General features: G+C 42.1%; 2 protein-coding genes across 3 annotated transcripts; one reads left to right on the top strand and one right to left on the bottom strand.

Moving 5' to 3' along the window:
• Positions 1-1,161: 1,161 nt before the first annotated feature.
• Positions 1,162-12,824, top strand: LOC147435456 (fe(II)/2-oxoglutarate-dependent dioxygenase 4-like). 2 transcript variants are annotated; one of them, XM_086488523.1, is made up of 6 exons: positions 1,162-1,373; positions 2,813-2,852; positions 3,633-3,925; positions 4,013-4,233; positions 11,671-11,998; positions 12,265-12,824. In XM_086488523.1, exons 1-6 carry the CDS (start codon positions 1,335-1,337, stop codon positions 12,472-12,474), a joined length of 1,131 nt encoding a protein of 376 aa, XP_086344649.1. In that variant the 5' UTR covers positions 1,162-1,334; the 3' UTR covers positions 12,475-12,824. The 2 variants fall into 2 exon arrangements, with proteins under 2 accessions (XP_086344649.1, XP_086344648.1); XM_086488522.1 differs by lacking the exons at positions 1,162-1,373; positions 2,813-2,852 and having other exon boundaries at positions 3,336-3,925; positions 11,671-11,798; positions 11,901-11,998.
• A 2,078-nt stretch (positions 12,825-14,902) lies between these two features.
• Positions 14,903-16,079, bottom strand: LOC147435455 (pentatricopeptide repeat-containing protein DOT4, chloroplastic-like). Its single transcript, XM_086487734.1, has 4 exons — positions 15,731-16,079; positions 15,501-15,602; positions 15,040-15,153; positions 14,903-14,952 (listed from the first exon to the last, which is right to left on the bottom strand). Exons 1-4 carry the CDS (start codon positions 16,077-16,079, stop codon positions 14,903-14,905), a joined length of 615 nt encoding a protein of 204 aa, XP_086343860.1.
• Positions 16,080-20,666: the final 4,587 nt, after the last annotated feature.

Below are 20,666 nucleotides of genomic sequence, written 5' to 3'. Positions count from 1 at the left end.
TGATAAAAAGACTCATTTACATTATGAAAATAAAATATAATCTTTATAAAACATTCATTTTCAATCAAAGAGAACACATGTCCACCCACCTCAAAAGATGCATATTTTCTCAACCTTGCCTCTTTTGGGGGTGGGGGGGGGGGGGGGGGGGGAGGGCGGAGGCAAGGACGGGGACGGGGGCGGAAAAAAAAAACCTGCAAAATTATGCAATTATGCATAGTAATGTACCTTGTTGGAATAAAGTCCAAAAACACCAAGGTATGTGGACCCTCGTAAAATTGACGTTTCTATAGTATCACACTCATTGTTTGAAATGCTATTATTATAATTGGTGAAACGAAGTGGCATATTATACGGTGGTAAGGTCTTTTCACCACAATAACAAGGTGGACGAAGCACAAAAAAGCCAAGTAGTGTAAGGCTATGAATGAAAAGGACCCTTTCACAAACTTTTTATAAAAAATAATTACATGCTGAAGAGTACCTGGAAGAAGTCACCCAAGGGCACCAAGATTGCCTTTTGGATGCCTATATACGGGACCCTCTTTTGTAAAAGCCCACACTCATGCGATACCATACGGTAACTTTATCCCTACGATAACTTTTGTCCAATCATTATAGGATAGAAAACAATAAAATATCAAATGTACACGTAACACACTTCTCTTCTCTCTCGTCTTCTTTGTTTCTATGAGGTCAAGGCTTGTTTTGGAAAGCCCAAAAAGAGCTTGCATTGCTTGACCAATTGGCGGTGGAATTAATCCAAAAAGGGGTGTATCATAAGTGGTAATTTATCTTTAGAAAGGTGTGGACCGAAAGAAGCATCCCTAGAATATTAATCATCCTATTTGTTGTTCCATCACGTTGGATTGAATTATTAAAAAGAAAGAGCTATAATGGAAAAAATAAGTTGACCATATTGTCTTGTGATAGTTGACAAATGTTTATATGTGCTCATTAATTTTGTAAATGCTTTATAAAGTCCATAATATTATATACTTTAAGTGAACATAATATAATATATTTTAAAAATTAACATAAAAGTTGTAATGTGTACACTCTTGCTCAGACTACCTGAAATCCACCCCGTCTTTGTCGGGCTTCCTTTCTTTATATAGAACTTGTCTCATTTACATCAAGAAAGAGTCTCCTCAAGAAGAAGCTGCTAACTACTCAACTAGTCGATTTAGGCTATTACATGGGCGGATGGCTTTTAGTAGGGAAGACTAACTACCCATTGTTGGGTGACACTACAATATCATCTTTAAAACTCACTTAAAAACATTACTTGATGCACAAGTGGTGTTTTGCTACTTTGAAGAGAGCTTAACTATATGCTTGAAGACATTCGCAAAACAAAGATTACTTTAAAGGTAAGTAAACCACAATTTTTTGTTACTTGTGACGAGAGCTCAATTATATGCTTGAAGACATTCAAAAAGAAAAGATCATTTTAAAGTTAACTACACCACCCACTTATGGGATGATATTAGCCTGAATTGGAGATAGGCAGACTAGTTGCTGCCAAGTGTTGAGCCTAAGTCTTTTTGCTTTTGTTTCCCTGACGGTATCTCATGAGATACCCTCTAATCAGACGAGCTTCCAAAATTGGGAGGACTTACTTGGTGGCTATTCAATTCCACCTTGATGTCATGGAGAGGCTGCTGATTAATAGACTTTTAGATAGCTTGGGCAGTCTAATAATGCCCATTAGCGCTCCTAACTTTGAGGGAAAGCCTAGCAATGGTCATAGAGCAGCCACTTTCTTAAACCACACACCAAGGGCATATACTTAGGTCTGATGCATAGGGTCGATTGGTTCGTCTCCTTAATAAACAGTTGGGCAAGCAGTGGCCTGAGACTCGATGGTTGGCGTCTGCTAAGAACACATGGAACTCTCAGCTTCCCTTGTCCATTGTGTGGAAGGTATTATGAGGGGCCCTGCCAACAGGTGTCGATGTATTAGCTTGTGATCCATCAAATGGGTCCAAGTTTACTTTTTTGTCTCAGTTTACTTCTACCCAAGGTGAGTGCGTGGAGCAAGGAAACACACTCGAGAACGTGAATAGGACACCAAGCTACGAATGATGAGGTTGGGGGTTCAAAACCCAGATTATGAAAGTGACAAGTCAACACAATGACATTTTTTGCCACTGTTTGTCTACTTTGAGATCCCCAACGGGTCAATCCCATCGTTCGAAGTTCATTTAAGACCCCATGGTATATAGTGTCAGGGATGCAAACCAGAAAGCATGTATCACTTTGAAAATAGGATATAAATTATAATGCAATAAATTGAGGGGATATTTTCAAAGATTATATAGCTTTAAAAATAGGATATAAATTATAATGTAATAAATTGATGTGATTTTCTTGGACCCACAAGTGGAAAGTTGTGGCAGGACAAATTTATCTCTTTTTGAATTGACTCAATTGAGAGGTGTGAAAGGGGGCATCTTTTTCTTATGTCATGCGCATGAGAAATGTATTCCTTTAGAATGCTCTCTCTCCTGTATAAAGAGCTTTGCTTGTTCGATCCATGAACAATGCATGCGGCGTTGATTGATTTTGCTAGTTTGGATTGTTCAATATAGACAAGTAGGTTATAACATCACCATAGAGAAGTTGGTAGCTCTCTACAAGGATAGGAATTTTTGCCTATAAAGGAAAATGAGTCTCCCAAGGTATTGCAAAAGTGAATATATGTGTGATCTTGTAAGTTAGTTTGCTATTGGCAAAGAGTGTAGCCTGGTGATAAAGTATTTGCATGGACCCACACCTAATGGTAAAGTATTTGTGTGGGTGCATATAGAGCATGGTTCGATTCCCAACAGCGGGTGGTAAAGAGCACGGTTCGATTCCCAACAGCGGGCGGCAGTCAATTTATTCCCAACAAAATCATACGCACACAAGTGGTCCTCAAAGGAAAGGCACTCATTACATGATCCTTTACAATCAACTGACAATTTATTTGCCGACCAATAGCGCTTTTTTTCTAAAGATAGCAAGACGCAATTTCAATTTCAATTTCAATTTTAGTTAAGCCAAAAAGGTTCGTGGTCACTATGGCTATGCCCTTTGAGCAGGCCAAAAATCTTCTGATCTAGCACTTTGTATAAGGACAAAGGGTGTGGCGATCCTTATACTATAAACTAATCAACAAACACATGTTGGGTGACATGCACTCACAAGTTGTGAATTTAAAATAAATTGAACCAAGCATTTGTGTGTTTTTTTTTTTTTTGGTTTTTAAAAGAGGGGGGGGGGGGTTTACTCTATAGAAGTGATTGCTCTTCTCATGCGGACGGCTTATAGGGATAGTGGGGGGGGGGCGGATTGTTAGCAAGGGAATTGACATGTGGGTAAAGGGTTCTCTAGGCATATGCACAATTGCAAGGAGGGAAAGGTGGCAAGGAGGTGGGTGGTTATAAAAGAGGGGAGAGTGCTTCTTATTAGTTTACCCCACTTATAAAGAGAGAGACATCAGAGAGGCAGGCTTCACATGATTTGTACACATGCACTAGGCTAGTGAGAGTGACAGAAGAGAAGAAGAAGAACTAGTTAAGATAGAGAGTGATTCATTGACGGGAAGGGGTTATAATCAATAAAAATCTTATTGTAAATGGGTCAAGTTGAGGAGGGCAAGGTGGCGCAGCTGCACGCCTTCTTCCGGAAAGAGGGCGGCGCCAAAGAGCTGGTGCAGGAGCTGGCTCGTAGGGGCCTGCAGCGCCTACCCCCTGCGTACGTCTTACCTGCATTTCAACAGCCCGGTCTTTCACACTCCCTCACGCAATCTTCTTCGGCTGTCCGCCCGCCCACTGTGGACGTCGCCTCCCTGCATGAAGCAGCTGGCGCCAAAGGCGGCAGCCGATCAGCGTGCCTGGCCGCCGTCTCCAGAGCATGCCAAGAGTGGGGCATTATGCAGGTGAGCGCTCTCTCTTACTATCCTCGTGTGTGTGGGTGTGTGTGTAAGAGAGAGAGAGAGAGAGACGTGTGGGCCGTGGCGCTGCAGGTTGTGAATCATGGGGTAGCGCAAGGCGCCATTAGAGAGATGTGGGCGGCAGCTCAGCGATTCTTCGAGCTGCCAAGCGAGGCACGGCTGCGGTTTTACGAGGCAGACCCACGCAATCCCGCCGCTGTTCCCCATTATACTACCCTAGGATGGCGCGAAACCCTTCGATTTCGCGGGCTTTGGGATGCAGCCACCAACCACCAACTCCCGGCCTTTTGCAGGTATTTTCATCTCTCTCTCTCTCTCTCTCTCATGTGGGCTCGTCCTCTCATCTCTCATCTGTTGATCTCCCACTCACTCGCTCACATTCACCCACACACCCCCTCGTTTAAAAATACACTTCTTTATTTTTTTTATAAGCCATCTCAAAAAAAATTAACATTTCTTACGTTTATTTACCAACTGCCGACACAGTCTTGTTTTCGTGGAGGAGCAACACCTTTTTATTATTATTATTATTTAAAGACCTTTACTAAGGCTATTGTCACGCAAGACAAAGTTATCAGCTACAGTAACTATGTCAACTATGCCCAAACATAACATTAAATAAATAACTAAGCTTCTTGCATGGTCACGCAAGGAATAATTTAAAGCAAGGCTTAGCTATTCATTAGACCTCCCAACTATGCCTTGAACGTCATAACTACAATAAACACTTCATAACTATAGTAAAATCCGCATAGTTACAAAGGGCTCTTTTTTGTGTCTGACCAAGAATGAAGCATAGTTATCCGATCAAATAACTGATAACCAAGTCTTGCGTGACCATAGACTAAGGTACGTTTTGCACGGCAAGGTTTTACCCCCACCTAAGCTCGGCAAACCTTGGCGCAAGAGTTCATGGGAGTGTTCATCTGTTGGTAGAGTGGAGTGAAAAGCGACGCGGGTCGATTGAACGAAGCTCGAAGATCTCAATTGTGCCAAGATTGTTAGTGAAGATTGCAAAGTAGGGTTTTACAAAGCTAGAAGATCTCAATTGTGCCAAGATTGTTAGTGAAGATTGCAAAGTAGGGTTTTACACTGCCAACCTTGGCATCTCGTGCAAAACTCTCACTTTTCAACTTGGTAGGGGTAAATTGGGCCTTGTGCGAATGTGCCCTAAGCTCTTAAACCAAAGGATCGATTTAAAAACTACAAAATTCAATCATTCAATGCTTCACATGCAAAATTCTAATGAATACCTTCTCGCTAGTTGAACAGCCTTCCAATCACTTTACCATTTTCAAGAGGAGGCTGATTGGAAAAGTCAAGATATAAAACTTTATTTTCTCTTTTGAGACAATCTAATGAGAAAGATATGTAGCTGTACTCTCTCTTTTGATGGAAAGAGAGAAGGTTTCAAAAAATCCAGGTGACAATGTCACTTCTTATTTCTTTTTGTAGTTGACTACACTTTCCCATGCGCGACGATACAATGGACGTTTGTGAACATTGCACATTCGAATCCATGACCTAGATCATTTATTATTTTTTCAGGTGCAATTGAATCGAAAGATTTAGAGAGATGTTAGTAAGGTTCGAGCTTAAGTCCTACACACTCACCTTGACCACTAGGCTATATGTCAAATCTATTTAAATTTGGCTAGGGTGTAGTGTAGATGCACAAAGAGCATCATCTTCTCGCATTAGAGGGGCCTTAGAGCACCTATTGGCCACAGTGAAGTAGAGTTTCTTTTCTTTGTAGCAAATCGTACATGTCCTGTGCGAGGTGATACAAACATTCGTGAGGGCTACCATGATCTCTTGGCCACACTAGGACCCATGATCCACGTCATGGTGATCGAGTGCTCAACCAATCAAGCTAGGCTTGCCTTTTTAATTACTCAATCGTGTGTTATAATAACGAGAGGCCTCTAAAGGCCATAGTCCATGCTTAAAAAGCTTTTGAAACTAGAGCTCGTAGCTACTATCTTTTCATTTGCCTTCGTTCTGCTTGTTCACAAGGGGCAAAGGTAGCATCCTACATAAAGACAATACCTTAGGAAGCAGTCAGTCGGTGAAAAGGTACGATTCTAGCTATTGGTTGCCATGCAAGCAAGTTGTAACATCCTGGTTTTACGTTACAATGTGCACAACAAACTCTCATTTTCAAGGGGGGTGTCGCCCAAGAATTTGTGGGTCTGAAAATGAAGCTCTTCTTCTTCATCCAATCAATCCACGCAACCCCAGACGTGTGGACGCTTTCTCTTTGCCACCAAGTCATATGAACCCTACCTAAAATTATAAAGATAAAGAGTATAAAACAACCCCCAAGAAGAAGTCGTGTTGAAGAGCACTTGTCATCAAATAAGACACAACCTTTGAGAAGACTAGCAAAGTATTGATTTTACTAGGCACTCTGACCAATAAAATTTATTTTTTATTCTCTCACTTTGTGTAAAAGCTAGGTACCCTCCCAGCTTCTATCACTTCTCTAAAATAAAGCTTCTATCACTTCTCTAAAATAAAGCTGGGAGTAGTATGTCTGTTCAATTTTGTATTCGTTTGTTTTGATATAAATCTATAGAGATTCTTGCATCCCTTGGAGGAGAAAACCAAAAGATAAGGCATGTGTGGGGAGGGAGGGAGAGAGAGAGAGAGATAGTTAATCTGACAACGACATTTGTAGTATCCCGTGATTATCAAGCAAGTGTGTGTGTGTGTGTGTGGGGTGCAACGTTCTCTCTCTCTCTCTCTCTCTCTCTCTCTCTCTCTCTCCGTCCGTCGAACATTAACTATGGCAGTTTTTGGTGAGGGGGTCGACTGCAGAAGATTGGGCCTCTCTCTCTCATGTTGCCCAATGGCTTTATCTCCTACTTATGGTTTACTCTTCTAAGCTAGTGTCCATACCCCTCTTGCCATGGCTGCTCTGCTCTTTCCCCTGGCCTTTTTGGCCCCTTCTACAGCTGCAGCTAGCGCCACCGCATTCCACGCTCTCGAATATGCCATGCTAGCTAATAGCGTCAATAAGTAGTGCTTCTTTCTCTCCTTGCCTCTCTTGTCGGCAACCTAGTGGCAAGTCGGGTGAGCCTGGTGAAGGCAGGTGGCAAGGATGCATGGACAATGCAGGTCGACACGCGCGACCAAGCTGAGCCAGGGAGAAGGACCTGGACGTGCAGGGTTGAACGGAGCTAGAAATCCAACTCGAGGGTATGCAAAGAGAGAGAATGAGGCTCGTCTTCGAGTGAGGGTCATGAGCAGCATATAAGACAGAGAGTCGGATACTACGAACGAGGCTTGTCTCCAAGCGAGGCTCATGAGCAAGCATATAAGAGAGAGAATTGGGTACTATCGGGGGGGGGGGGAGAGAGAGAGAGAGAGAGAGAGAGAGAGAGAGAGAGAGAGAGAGAGAGAGAGAGAGAGAGGATCTCCCATAGGCAAACCAAGGCAGGTGCCTGACTAGGTAGATTCAAGTTGGTAGGGGTCTTTGGGGGAGCTAGTATCGAAGGGAGGGCCGTCGATGAGCAGAGAACGCGGGCTTGCTTCTGTAGAGAAGGAGGACATGAGGAGGCGACGAACTGATTGGAGCGGATGAGTAGAGACTGTCAAGCCTAGAAAGAGAACCAAGCAGTGCGCAATCAAGAGAGCTATAGGGATGTGAAGGTGAAGAAGATAGATAACGATGGCTAGTGGGGGGCAAAGGACAAATCATGGGAATAAACACTTAACTGGTGTGAAGCTTAGAAAAGTTTAAGGCAGATGGAATCTTCATGACAAATTAATGAGGAAACTTCAAAGTCCACCAAGTAGTATGTAGAGTTTCATGTAGGATGTACAGGGTTTCTAGAGACTTCAAAAGTCCAGAGACTTCAAAAGTCCAAAGTCCATGCTTAAAAGGCTTTTGAAACTAAAATTCTAAAGATAAAGAATAAAAATCAGACAAAACAAGCTTTGAGGAGACCAATAATATGTGTCATTATATTTTTCTTTCTCCACCATGTTTGGAAGGCCACGAATGGTCAAGTGTTCGTCCAAGAGCTCTCAATTGCCAACTTTGTAGAGATTATCCATGATAGCATGGAAATTATATTTGAGATTGGAAAAAGCAAGACTTCGGAAGAGTGAAATTGGATAACTTTTACTGCTAGATCTATACCATTGTGATGTTTGCCCTTTTGAATGTAAGTGGCAATGGCTCGTATTGAGCATGGTGTTGATGTAATGGTTCTCTTTTAAATATAACTTCTCACATATTGTGAGATTTGCCAAAATAAAATAAAATGTTTTTACATTGTAACTCGATCCCTTCTTTTAAAGAAATCAAGGGAAGTCTTTTTGTAGAAGAACGCACCATAGGAAAAGTGTGTTATGCTACAAAAGAGTTCGCTTGATTTCTTTTTATTTTTTTGTAGCAGACTACACCATGGAAAAAGTGCGTTATACTACAAAAGTCGAGCACTTGATTTCTTTTAATTTTTTTATTTTGTATTTTTTTGCAAAACTCACAGTTGTGAGTGATTGTGTTATAATTCCATCAAGAAATGTACAAATCCACCTCAAGCTTATGCCGAGCCTTGAGTGACAGATAGTTACATCAGAGCCTAGTTAGCCATACTACGTATCGAACTATTAGCAAACTTTTACACAGGACGGCTCGATCGGATGGTGAGAGTCGCCCTAATCAAGTCATTCGATCTTTGCCCTTTCCCAACCACAAATATTATCTCCTTACTTTCATGTACTATCTCTAAGCAGCTAGCCACAGATTGGTCGCTATCAAAAACCCGATAGTTCATTCCTGGCCTTCCAAAGATTACTACAGAAATAGTATCCGACAATTTGAGTACAAACTAGAAGCGCAAGATTACAAAAATGTTTCCCACCCAAGCACAGATCCTTCTTAAAGAATCCTATCTTCCACGTTCTTTGTATCCATTTGCAAACCTTTCTTGCCAAGCCTCTAATTGTCGAGAATTCTATAAACATGTGGGCGAGGTCTTTGCTAGCCAAGCTACACCCTGAGCATCTATTAGACCCGATACCACGTGTCTCAAATCTTGACACTTGTCAGAAGAGCCCCCCACAACACCTTCCATAGAAAGACCTTCATGAACTTAGGCCACTTTGGATTCCAAATGTTCTTTGTGACTTCAGTGCCATCGAGCTTCCGACCATTGTGACTTCCATTGTTTGTTCAATGGGTTGAACCAATCAGCCTCGTGCACTAACGCTTGGTAAATGCCCTTGGTTTGAGGTTTTATTTTGTTTGTTTTAAAATGCTTAAGTGAATCTTCACTTTGTTTGGGTTGTAGAAAGGTCTCTTCATTTTATAGCTTTACATTATTTGATTTTTAATTATTTTATTATTTTAGAATACCAATGTGAGTCTTCATCTTCTTTTGCATAATGATAAAACGTATCTTTTAATATAGAATCTCTTTGTTTTTGTCTTTGTGGCATTTTATTTTTTTTTTGCAAAACTCACAATTATGAGTGAATTATATGAACAGCCCAAAAATGATTGAATCCGGCCCTAACAACAACAAAAGAACTAGTTCCCAAGTAGATTGCAGTGGGTTGGTGGAAGACGGATTGGCAGATCGGGTCTTTTCCGCTTTAAAAAGTCTTTGCCCTAGCAGGCTATTATTGTAGCGATACCATCAGCAATTATCAAAAAATAGTTAGCCAGGCAAGCCGAGCTAACGCTTGTATTTGGGTTCAGTGTATATTTGGCATGTTAAAGGCCTTAGTGCACTATGGATGAAGGTCGTTCAATTTTCATTGTTTGAGAAGTGTCCCAAGGAGGCTTAAAATTCTTGTGAATGAAAAGAACTCATGGTCTTTTGAATGCTATTTCTTTTTTTTTTCAAAACTCACAATTTGTTAGTGGACTGTATTAAGCACAACATAACATTTAGAAACTAGCATCAAGCTCAGGAGCCTTGAGCTACTGAAGATTACAACATGGATGTCTATTGCCTTTCACCAAGGCTAACATAATTGGTGAGCTATAGTCCTAGGCTTTTACTTCTTGCAAATTGACAACATGGCATGGGTAGCCCTAGACTAGTCTCCCGAGTCTTGTTTTCTTCCAAGCGTATAGATCATCACTTTGCTTCCTTGTATAATCTCTCAAACACATGGCAGTTCCGTGCCTACCATATATGGTGAAAGAAGAAGTACTTGACAATTTGAGTGCAGATAAGAAGAGCAAGGCTTCCCAACTTCTTGCCACCAAGGAATAGATCGGTCTTGAAGAACCTGATCTACCATGTCCTTTGGATCCACTTGCATATTTTCCCTGCCAGGCCTTTGATTGCCTGGTATTCCATGAAAAGGTGGGCCAGATCCTCACTAGCTATCTTGCACCCCAAGCAACAATCGAACCCTCCTCTTTCTGGGTCTTTACGCCCGAGGGTAGAGCACCCCACATCACCTTCCACAAAAATATATTCATAAATTGTGGCCACTTTGGCTTCTAGATGTTCTCCATGACTTCCTCCCACCGTTCTTTTGGCCATTGTCTCTTGCATAATTTGTTGAGGGGGACTAGACCACTTATTCTCGTGCATTAATGCATGATAGATGCCTTTCCAGAAAAGACTACTTCCAGGCCATCTCTAGGTGTTCCACTCAAACCCGGATTCGTAGATTGACATGACAACCTTGTCCAGCTCTTTTATCACTCTATTGACTAATAACATCTCAAAACCATTTAGTTGATATTGGGTTGCCAGTAAGTCAATGGTTTTCTAGCTCTTATTGTCGTCCAAAAGTGAACAAGCCGATTTAGACCCTTATTATTTACTTTCCTGGCAGTTTCTATCCAATAGGGGCTTTGTGGTGGTTCAAAAACTTTAGTGAGCCAGGGGGACCAGTGCCAGATGGAGTTCTTGAAGTACCTGGTTTCTTCCCCCCACTCTAATATACCAGCTTCTCTTTTGCACTTCCTCACCAGTTCCCCTAAGATGCCACCTAGACTTATGCTAGACCACATCGGGGCTAAAAGTTTGTCGTGAATCTTTACCCCTTCACCTTTCGAACCAAGTTTAGTTGCATCTAGCATATCCTTGACCATGATAGCCCAAGATTGGTCTTGTTTAACCAAGGAGACCATAAATTTGGCACACACGACCTCTGCATGGGCAACTGGGTTAAGAATTCCAATTTTCGAGGCCTCATTGGTTCACTAGTCGAGCGACTGACTCCCATTTGGCCCACTACCACGGTCTTGAGGCTTTCCTATTGTTTTTCCATGAAAATCTTTTTACTGGCTTTAAGAATTCTTTCTAGTGACACTGGTGAAGGCAATTTAAGGGAGTATAAATGAATTTATCACTTTAATTCGGCTCAAATGGGAGAAGCGCATACTCCCACCTTCTCATTTTTGTTTTTTTCAAGGACCCAATGAACTTTTTGTTTGTGAGTTACATCCACCCCCAAAGGGGCCCCAAGTGCCTTTAAATGCTATTTTCTAAAGTTGCATTCACCTTTTTGGATTAAAAAGTGTATTCATGGGAGTTTGATCCCATGATGTAAAGTATTGATTAAAAGACTATATAAATTTGTTTATTATTAAAAATCACTATGACTTTTTTTGTTAAAATTTTTTATTTATTGTTTTTTTTAACTTCCTTCGCGTTTTATTTTATTTCAAAAAAACAGCAATTTATTCTTTCACTTTCATTATTCACTTGACTAAAAAGAGACATAACAAGTTTTGAAAAACTAAACTGTAGGGAGCCCATTCAGCACTATCAAGCAGAAATGACAAAGCTAGCACTAAAAATAAATGCAGCAATGATGGAGAGCTTAGGTGTGAGTCTTGGAAATGCACAATCCATGGCATGCAATGTTTCCAAAACAGGTGTGAGCATTCACCTCTACCCTCCTTGCCCGGAACCATCTCTTGCTTTAGGTGTGGGTGACCACAAAGACATTACAAGTTTCACAATTCTTCTTGAGACAGAACAAGTGGGTGGGCTCCAAGTTTTACATAATGGTCAATGGGTCAATCACATGGCTGAAAAAGGAGCTTTAACCATTCTTCTTGGTGATCAAATGGAGGTAAAGGAGCTCACTTCTTAATACAAGCTATTTATGTTTTTAAGCACTGAAATGCATTTGCATATGTCCATGTGTACATACAATCAAAACTACAAACATGAACACAAATGTGATCACATACAAAGATGTTTTCTTATCATTGCATAAGTATAAAAGCTAAGGATAGTATAAAATTTCATGTGCACATTATATTTTTATTTGTTCACACTACATTTATAAACCTTCATGCCCAATTTCTAATTTTTGTTAATTTGTTTGTTTAACAGAGGTTGAGCAATGGCAAGTACCACAGTGTGAGACATAGGGTGGTGACCCACCCATCCAAATCCCGCACATCCATTGCTACATTCTTTCTACCCCCTATTTACTCTAAAATTCAACCCCTTCCCCATTTAGTTGACTCCTTCCATCCACCTTTGTATCAGAAATCCTCCATTGCTGACACTCTCCCTCTTGCCTCCAATTGGTTTAATTAGTTCTTGCATCTTACCTTGCTTTGAAGCCTTGAGTGATCCTTTCTTAAACGGCTAGGTCTTTAAGTGCCCTCCTAGTATTGTAAGGATGGTGGATGTTTTCCATATCACGACTCCACCTCCCTTTTAGGAAGGAGAGTGAGAGGTAGGGTGTAATTGAGAGGGTCGTGTTTTGTCACTTTTCTCCCCAGATGTAGAAAATTTTGTAACCTTTTTAATACAATTTTTTTCGCACTTTCTTTCACAACACACACACACACACACAAAGCCTTACCCAAGACCTTACTTATGTAGCAAAAGATTTCACATTCAAGTCTAACTATGCGGGACATGTAAGTGCTTCGATTGCAATTTTTCATGACTCCAAAATCTGTTCTTCATGTTAATGCCCTCTCAACAAATATGCAAGAAGCCTTGGAATGACCTGAAATTTGCTTACAACACATTAGTTGCATGCCCTCCTTGAATTATGCTTATGCAACTGCAAACTTCTCTCTCTCTCTCTCTCTCTCTCTCTCTCTCTCTCTCACACACACACACACACACACACACACACACACACACACACACAAAGAGGCACCACTACTTGTAAGAAGAGCAACGGAAACTCCCCCGTGTATAGACAAATGATCTCCCAAGTTGTGTGAATATTTTTATTCTACACTCCTCTTTTGCAGCTTCTGCTATCTCACAAAAGGTGATGATTTTCTTGTATGGGGATTTTCACCCCCGACTTACCTATTTGTAAGAAGAGCAAGTGAAAATCCCTTGTGTATAGACAAAATAGAGTGCTTTGTTAGCCGCAGAGTCCGAGGGTAAGAGAAAACAAGAACCTCAGAAGACAAAAACTTGGGGGGCAGAGAGAGAGAGAGAGAGAGAGAGAGAGAGAGAGAGAGAGGTATATTTTTTATTATCGTCTTGGATGGACAAATATGACCTGTAGGACCAAAGGTACACGTGATTTTTTATTATCGTTTTGGGTGGTAAATATGATGTATGGGACCAAAAGATACATGTGATGAACTATATGGATAAGTGACTCTCAATGCTCAAGGATTATGTGACGAGACACACTGGAGAGCCCATGCTATGGCTGGAGCGGAATATATGTAGGTATAGGTCATGGCTGAAAATGTGAGAAGCAGTTTCAAAATTCGAAGGTGAATTCTTTCCAATCTAATTCATGACAAATATGAATGTGTTCATGGTGCTCAATAAAAAATCTACCAAATAATACAAACCATCAAGTTTGCAATTTTGGAGGGCAGTATTGGTCATTGAATTTTGGATTCTGCCTTCAATTGCATAAGAGCTTCTATACCACTCTTGAACTTGTGAGGAGCTTCTCCCAGAATGTGTGCATCCCAGCCTCTTTTTACGACATTCCAGTCATTCTATTTCACAATGTCCCAACAAAACTAACTCTTCAAGACTGCATTGTAGACCCAAATCAAAGTGAAACAATCAACAACAACAATTCCTATTGATCCTTTCTTGGCTCTTAAGGTGTCTGCACGGATGCATTAAGACCCATATTGAAATCTTAGTGAGCTCTTTCAAACCAAAAGGCAGTTGTCGATATTTAGTAATCACAAGGTACCTCATAGCCATCCATAGTTACATGCATACGCCCCCCTCTAGATGCCAGTGAGGCATCCTCTCCTTGTTGACGTAACTCTTCTAAATCTTTCTCGAGCAAAATATTGAAAACTATATATATCATTTCAAAATTTCTCAAGTAAAAAAATTTATGAAAGGATGAGAGAGAGAGAGAGAGAGAGAGAGAGGCCACCAATTGCCGTGGTTCAAAGGTGTACCTCGAAACAATGAGATAGACGATCGTAGTGCTTCAGAGGGGTACCTTGTAGAAAACAACGAGGAGGGTTAGAGATTTGTCAAGCTCAATGTTCATAATCATACAAGATGTCAATGTTATTAATTGTTTCTTGTTCCAATTTTTATGTTTCAAAAAAAAAAAAAACATGCAAGTTTCCTTGCACAGGGGAGTTTGCACAGTCCTCCCCAATTTTTATGATACGAGGGAACATTCCTACGCCAGCGTGCAATTCTTAGTGTGTTCATTAACTGCGTTCACAGTTTCAAAAATGTCAAAAATCACAGAATGATAATGCTTACTCACCGCGTGATTGAATGTCTGTCGGTCGATGCACCTTGCATCAACGATGCTGGGTATCTCCTACTCTTAACCCGCTGCAAGAGACGACAATGGAAGATCAAGGAGATAAGCTTGTGACTATTTGGGTGGAGGAACTTTAGGAAGAAGCAGGAATTTTTATATTTCAGCTTGTGTCAATTCAAAGCCTATCAAAATTCACTCGTCGCTTCATACGTCCAAATCTGATGGAAGCAAGAACGATGGTGCTCAACTGTGAAAGGCACTTTGCATCTAATGAAAACAGCCAAGCACTTCCTAGCCCTGATCTTGTTGGGCATATCCTGCAATCAATGCATTCCAAGAGACTGCATCCCGGACATAAAGCTCGTCAAGAACTTGTTGTGCTTCGGAAAGTACACTACACTTGGCATACATGTCAAGCAAAGCATTACCAAGCACGACATTTTTGTTGAACAGTCCCCGACTAACAAGCTCATCATGAATTTGTTTTCCTGTGTCGACGTCTTTCAAAGTGCCACATGCCGTCAAAATGCAAGCATAGGTGACTGCATCTGGAGAGAAGCCCTCACTTCGCATCCGTTGGAAACATCCCAATGCTTCTTGGCCCTGCCCCTGTTGGGCATAACCTGCAATCAATGCATTCCAAGAGACTGCATCTCGATCAAGAAGCTCGTCAAGAACTTGTTGAGCTTTCAAAACTACACCACACTTGGCATACATGTCAACCAAAGCATTGCCAAGCATGACAATTCTTTACAACAGCCCCTGATTGACAATATCATCATGAATTTGTTTGCCCATACAATGTCTCACATAATGCCACATGCCTTCAAAATGCAAGCATAGGTGACTGCATCTGGAGAGAAACCCTCACTTCGCATACAATGGAAACAGTTCAAAGCTTCCTGGCCCTGGACTTGTTGGGCATATATTGCAATTAATGCAGTCCAAGAGATGACATCTCGGTTGGGAAGCTCGTCCAAAACTTGTTGTGCTTTCCAAAATACACCACAATTAGCATACATGTATACCAACGCATTGCCAAGCACGACATTCTCCAACAACCTCTGACTAGCAATCTTGTCATGAATTTGTTTACCCATATCAACGCTTGAATAATACCGCATGCCTTCAAGGCACAAGCATAGGTGACCGCATCCGGAGAGAGGCCCTCGTTTTGCAAGCGATGAAAACAGCCCAGAACTTCGTGACCCTGCCCATGTCGGGCATATCCTGCAATAAGTGTAGTCCGACCGACGACATCCCGGACTGGAAGCTCATCAACAACTTGTTGTGCCCTGACAAGTGCATCGCACTTAACATACATACTGGCCAACAAGCTCTGCAACCTGCGAACTGTTGTGAAGAAGATCGAATTGCTCCTGAGTGTGCCACGTGGGTTACTGAGAGGCCAGGGATGCGATTTCCAAAACTTATTGTGCTTTCCAAGTACACCACTATTAGCATACATGTATACCAACGCATTGCCAAGCACGACATTCTTCTCCAACAACCTCAATCATCGTTTTTACTTTCTCTGGAAGGAGAAAATTCCACCTGTAATTACTAGCATAAACTGCACTTAATTAAATAAACAACGAGCACGGACGAACTTCTTTGTATTGCTTTCCATCACCAAATTGGGGTCCATGAGGTCGAGCAGGGGAAACCCCCCCCAAGCTCAAGCAAGTCCCTGCCTCTATCGACTCCTACAAAGATGTTTCTTTCTCTGCTTCAGGCAACCTTCAACGAAGCAGCGCAACTGCTTTGAGAGCCGAGAACGGTGGCAATGGATTCTCATCTTCCAGGCTTCTGTAACGATAATGAACCCATTTGCACTCACTTTCTCTGCGTGCATCAGCCTACAAAGGCTATACTCTGTCTGTGCTTCCGTTTCCATGGTTTTCGGCTTTGCTTCACAAGAACAGGGGCAGCGCGTTGTTGTTTTTAGAGCTTTTGGAGGCAAAGCCAGCGCTGTTTTTTTATAGCTTTTGGAGGCAAAGTCGGCGCTGTTTTTTTTAAAGCTTTTGGAGGCAAAGCCGGCGCCATGGGCTGCTGGGGCTTTTGGAGGCAAAGCTAGAGCCACGAGGTCTGTTGACGGGCCAAGGATTGAATTATGCCCACTACGCTAACGAAGTAATGATCTCCCAAATTGTGTGCATATTCTTATTCTACGCTGCTCTGTTGCACGCTTTTGCCATCTCACAAAAAAGTGATGATTTACATGTATAGGGATCTTCACCCCCCACTTACCTATTTGGTGGGCCAACCCCCCCTTTGTTTATCCCCCCATCTCCCCATTTACTCTCACCTATACATGCCAACTTCACTATGGACCGACCTCCATAATACTTCATAAAAGTAATGGTTGTGGACCAAGAGACTTTTCAATTAAAAGACTTCCTCATTGGACCATACTTCTCCCATGTTAGACTCATGGATATGGCTTCTCGAGTGTGAGATACTTTATGATTCACTTTTTGATCAAAGCATATGGATGAAATCAATAACATGCTTACAGAACTTGACACCTACATTTCTCTTTCCTTTGTGTGTGCATGTATGATTTGCTTGAAGCATGGTAAGCTTGGTAGATCTATGTGTGTGTGCATGTGATTAGTGTATGACATGATATGATGAGCAAAGTTGCGTATCATTAAAATCATAAGCGTGTTTGATTGAGTTAATTTTAGAGAGGAGAAGTGGAATTGAAGATTGCCAAATTTGTGGCTAAGCTCCTTCGTGGGCCAATGTCACCTCATATAGTCAACCATTTGTGTTATCTTGATTAGCTCACTAATCATGTGAGTGTTCCATGCCCTAGCCGGGTAGCTCATCTCTCCACATTGACATTTTTGTTGAGCCATTGGAGCTTTGATTTGAGGGACACCCTGAACACCACCACCTATCCAATCTAAGTTCCTTTGAAGCTTAAAGAGAAGCAAGGTCTATCAGTTCTCTAAAATAGGCATGGGAACCTCTACAAATCCCATGACTTGTCAGCATATGCTATGTTGTAGTGAGCCTATACCATGTAGAGTTTGGTTTGAAGGTAATATCCTTGTCCAAGCTAGAATCTATTGAAGCATGGAGAGAATTAAAATAAACCTCTAGTACAAAATTGAAGCATGGAGAGAAGTACCATATACCTCAAGTCAAAAATAAGATTCATGGAAACATAGAAGCAAGGTCCACCACTTGTCCAAGCTAATGTAATAAATGTGTTTTGGTTTCAAAGTGTACCACACTTGCCTGAATTAGGCTCCATGAAAAGGTCCACGACTTGTCCAAGCTATATAGACTTAATCTACGACACCATTTGAAATTAAGCTCTATGTAAGGTCCACCTTATGTCAAGCTATGCATTATTGAGGACGAATAGTAAGCAAGATACAATACTTGAAGCCCTTTCCAAGCTCATTAAGGTTCTGGTCTTTAAGGCCACCACATGTCTAATCTATGCTCTAATTCATTTTTAGATTAGTTTTCAATGTCCAAACATAAGCTCCCTTCTAAGAAGGTTCATTTAAATTTGGGCTCCACTAGTTGTCCAAAGCTAGGTTCCATTTCTACTTGGTCACCGCATTTTGTTTTGTTTTTCTACTTCGTCGGGTGAAGGCTTGGTGCACATATTTCACATGACACCATGCTTGTGTACGCGCGTGCACACACACTACATTAACTCCATATATTTATCCCACATTTAACTCCCCAAATGCCCAAACATAAGCTCCCTTTTAAGAAGGTTAATCTAAATTTAGGTTCCACTACTTGTCCAAGCTAGGTTCCATTTCTACTCAATCACCGCATTTTGCTTTGTTTTGGTACACCATCAGGTGAAGGCCTCTTACACATACTTCACATGGCACCGTGCTTGCGTGCGTGCACACACACACACACACCCCTTACATTAACTCCATATATTCATCCCACATATAACTCCCCACATGTCCTTTCTCCCTTATGTCTCTCACCCTACTTACACACACACACACACACCTACCCCTTTAAAGTATGTGCTTTCCCCTCTCTTTCCTCATGTGCACACACACTTCTTTGAGACTTCTCCACACACACCCACTTGTGGAGACCCACATTTACACTCCTACACACTTTTTTCCATTGTTTTTAAAAAGGAATTGCAAAACGTTTGAAAAAAATGGTGTATGTTCTTTCATCTGTGGAAAAAAGTTATAGGCCCATAATTTTTATGAAAGGAAATGAGGATCTCATTTTAAAACCTTCAAAATGAAAAGTGGAGACAATGGAGTCATCGCCTAAATTTGAAGTTATACACTCTCTCTTTAACCGAATAGCTCAAAGTTACGAGAGAATGTGTTTTCAATTCTTGAAAATACTACCCCACCCCCTCTCCTTCTCACCAGCTTGTGCGATCCGCCTACCGGTGGGTCTCGCTCGCTCTTACTATGACACAAATTAAATTAATGACACACATGCCAGAACTATGAGTGGCTCTCTCTTTGGATGGGTGTTGTCACACACACACACACACACACACACACACAAAGTCTTGTATCAAGTTCTCATGGGTGGTCCTCTCTCTCTCTCTCTCTCTCTCTCTCTCTCTTTCGTTAAATCACTCGTGCGGCTATGTACTCTCTTCAGTTAACATTGCAAAGCAAGACGACGTGTCACGTCGTGTTCAGTGGCGCTCATTGTGTGCGCGTGTGTGTGTGTCGCGCTCGCCATGGCTAGCAACACAGGCAGTTCCTGATGTTCATGCTCATCACCAGATTCCTTGTATAAATGTATGACTGCATTCCCTAGGCGATGATGTGCTGAGGCAGCAGACGCATTTTATGAAGGTGGCGCTATGGAGGAGATGCGGAAGGGAGCACCACCGCTCTAGTAATTCTTGATGTGGGCTTGCTGATGTACAAAGCTCTGCACGTCATGCAATGTGGTAAAGTATGATTCACTGAAGCAGTTTGTGGAGGAGGGGCAGGGTTCGAGGAGGTCTTGGGGCGACTTGTTGCAGCAGCCAAGGGTCTGGCAAGAGAGATGGAGAGGGCATGGTAGCGCATGGCATGTGCAGGCGGGTGAGCCTCTTAGGAGAGACACACACACACACACACACGAAAGTACATCTTGAAATTCGGGGGGAGTTGAGAGGTCGCAAGCCCGCTCTAGCATAAGGCTGAACTTTGCTACTCCAGTTTTTTGAAACCCCCACCTCTTGAAACCGCCACTGCCCTCTGTAGCCTGAGGTATGACCTTGCCGGATGCATCACTTGCTGACACATGGCACCGAAAAAGGAGTCATGATAGCACTGCACAGGACCTGCACCTTCGATGGGGTCAGTGATTACTACGAATTGTTGGAGCAAGAGATTTGAGGCCCCCAGTTCGAGGCAGAATTTCTCTCTCTCTCTCTCTCTCTCTCTCTCTCTCTCTCTCTCTCTCTCTCTCTCTCCACACATTAGCTAGCCTGCCTGTGCTGGGAGAACTGTGATCAAGATGGGGGAGGCGCAGCAGCTCCCAGTTCCTTCATCGCCACAGGTAAGACAATCGAGGGCAGGGTTGCGAGGGAGACGTAGGAGGAGGAGCATTGGCAACGAAGCCAATAGGAGTAGAGAGGCTGGAGTGTTCTTTCTCCAAGAAAAACGTCCGGCCTGCTTTGACGTCTCTCTCTCTCTCTCTCTCTCTCTCTCCAATTGATCGCACGCTCTCACTATTACGTGTGTCGGTCAGAGTGCACTCACCGGAGAAAGGAGGTGTTGCCACGTGGCCGCCTGAATTACTCTCTCATTCATATATAGTATAGATGGTGTTTCTCGCACGTGGTAAGAGGTGTTCTGATTAGTGCTGAGGCAGCAGATGCATTTTATGAAGGTGGCGCTATGGAAGGAGATGCGGAAGGGAGCACCACCGCTCTAGTAATTCTTGATGTGGACTTGCTGATGTACAAAGCTCTGCACGTCATGCAATGTGGTAAAGTATGATTCACTAAAGCAGTTTGTGGAGGAGGGGGAGGGTTCGAGGAGGTCTTGGGGCGACTTGTTGCAACAGCCGAGGGTCTGGCAAGAGAGATGGAGAG

The sequence above is a fragment of the Adiantum capillus-veneris genome, chromosome 18 (genome assembly GCF_014529385.1).
Source record: "Adiantum capillus-veneris isolate H3 chromosome 18, ASM1452938v2, whole genome shotgun sequence".
NCBI classification, from domain to species: Eukaryota; Viridiplantae; Streptophyta; class Polypodiopsida; order Polypodiales; family Pteridaceae; genus Adiantum; species Adiantum capillus-veneris.
Note: the sequence above shows the minus strand (reverse complement) of the source record. Positions and strands in the feature narration are given on the sequence as shown.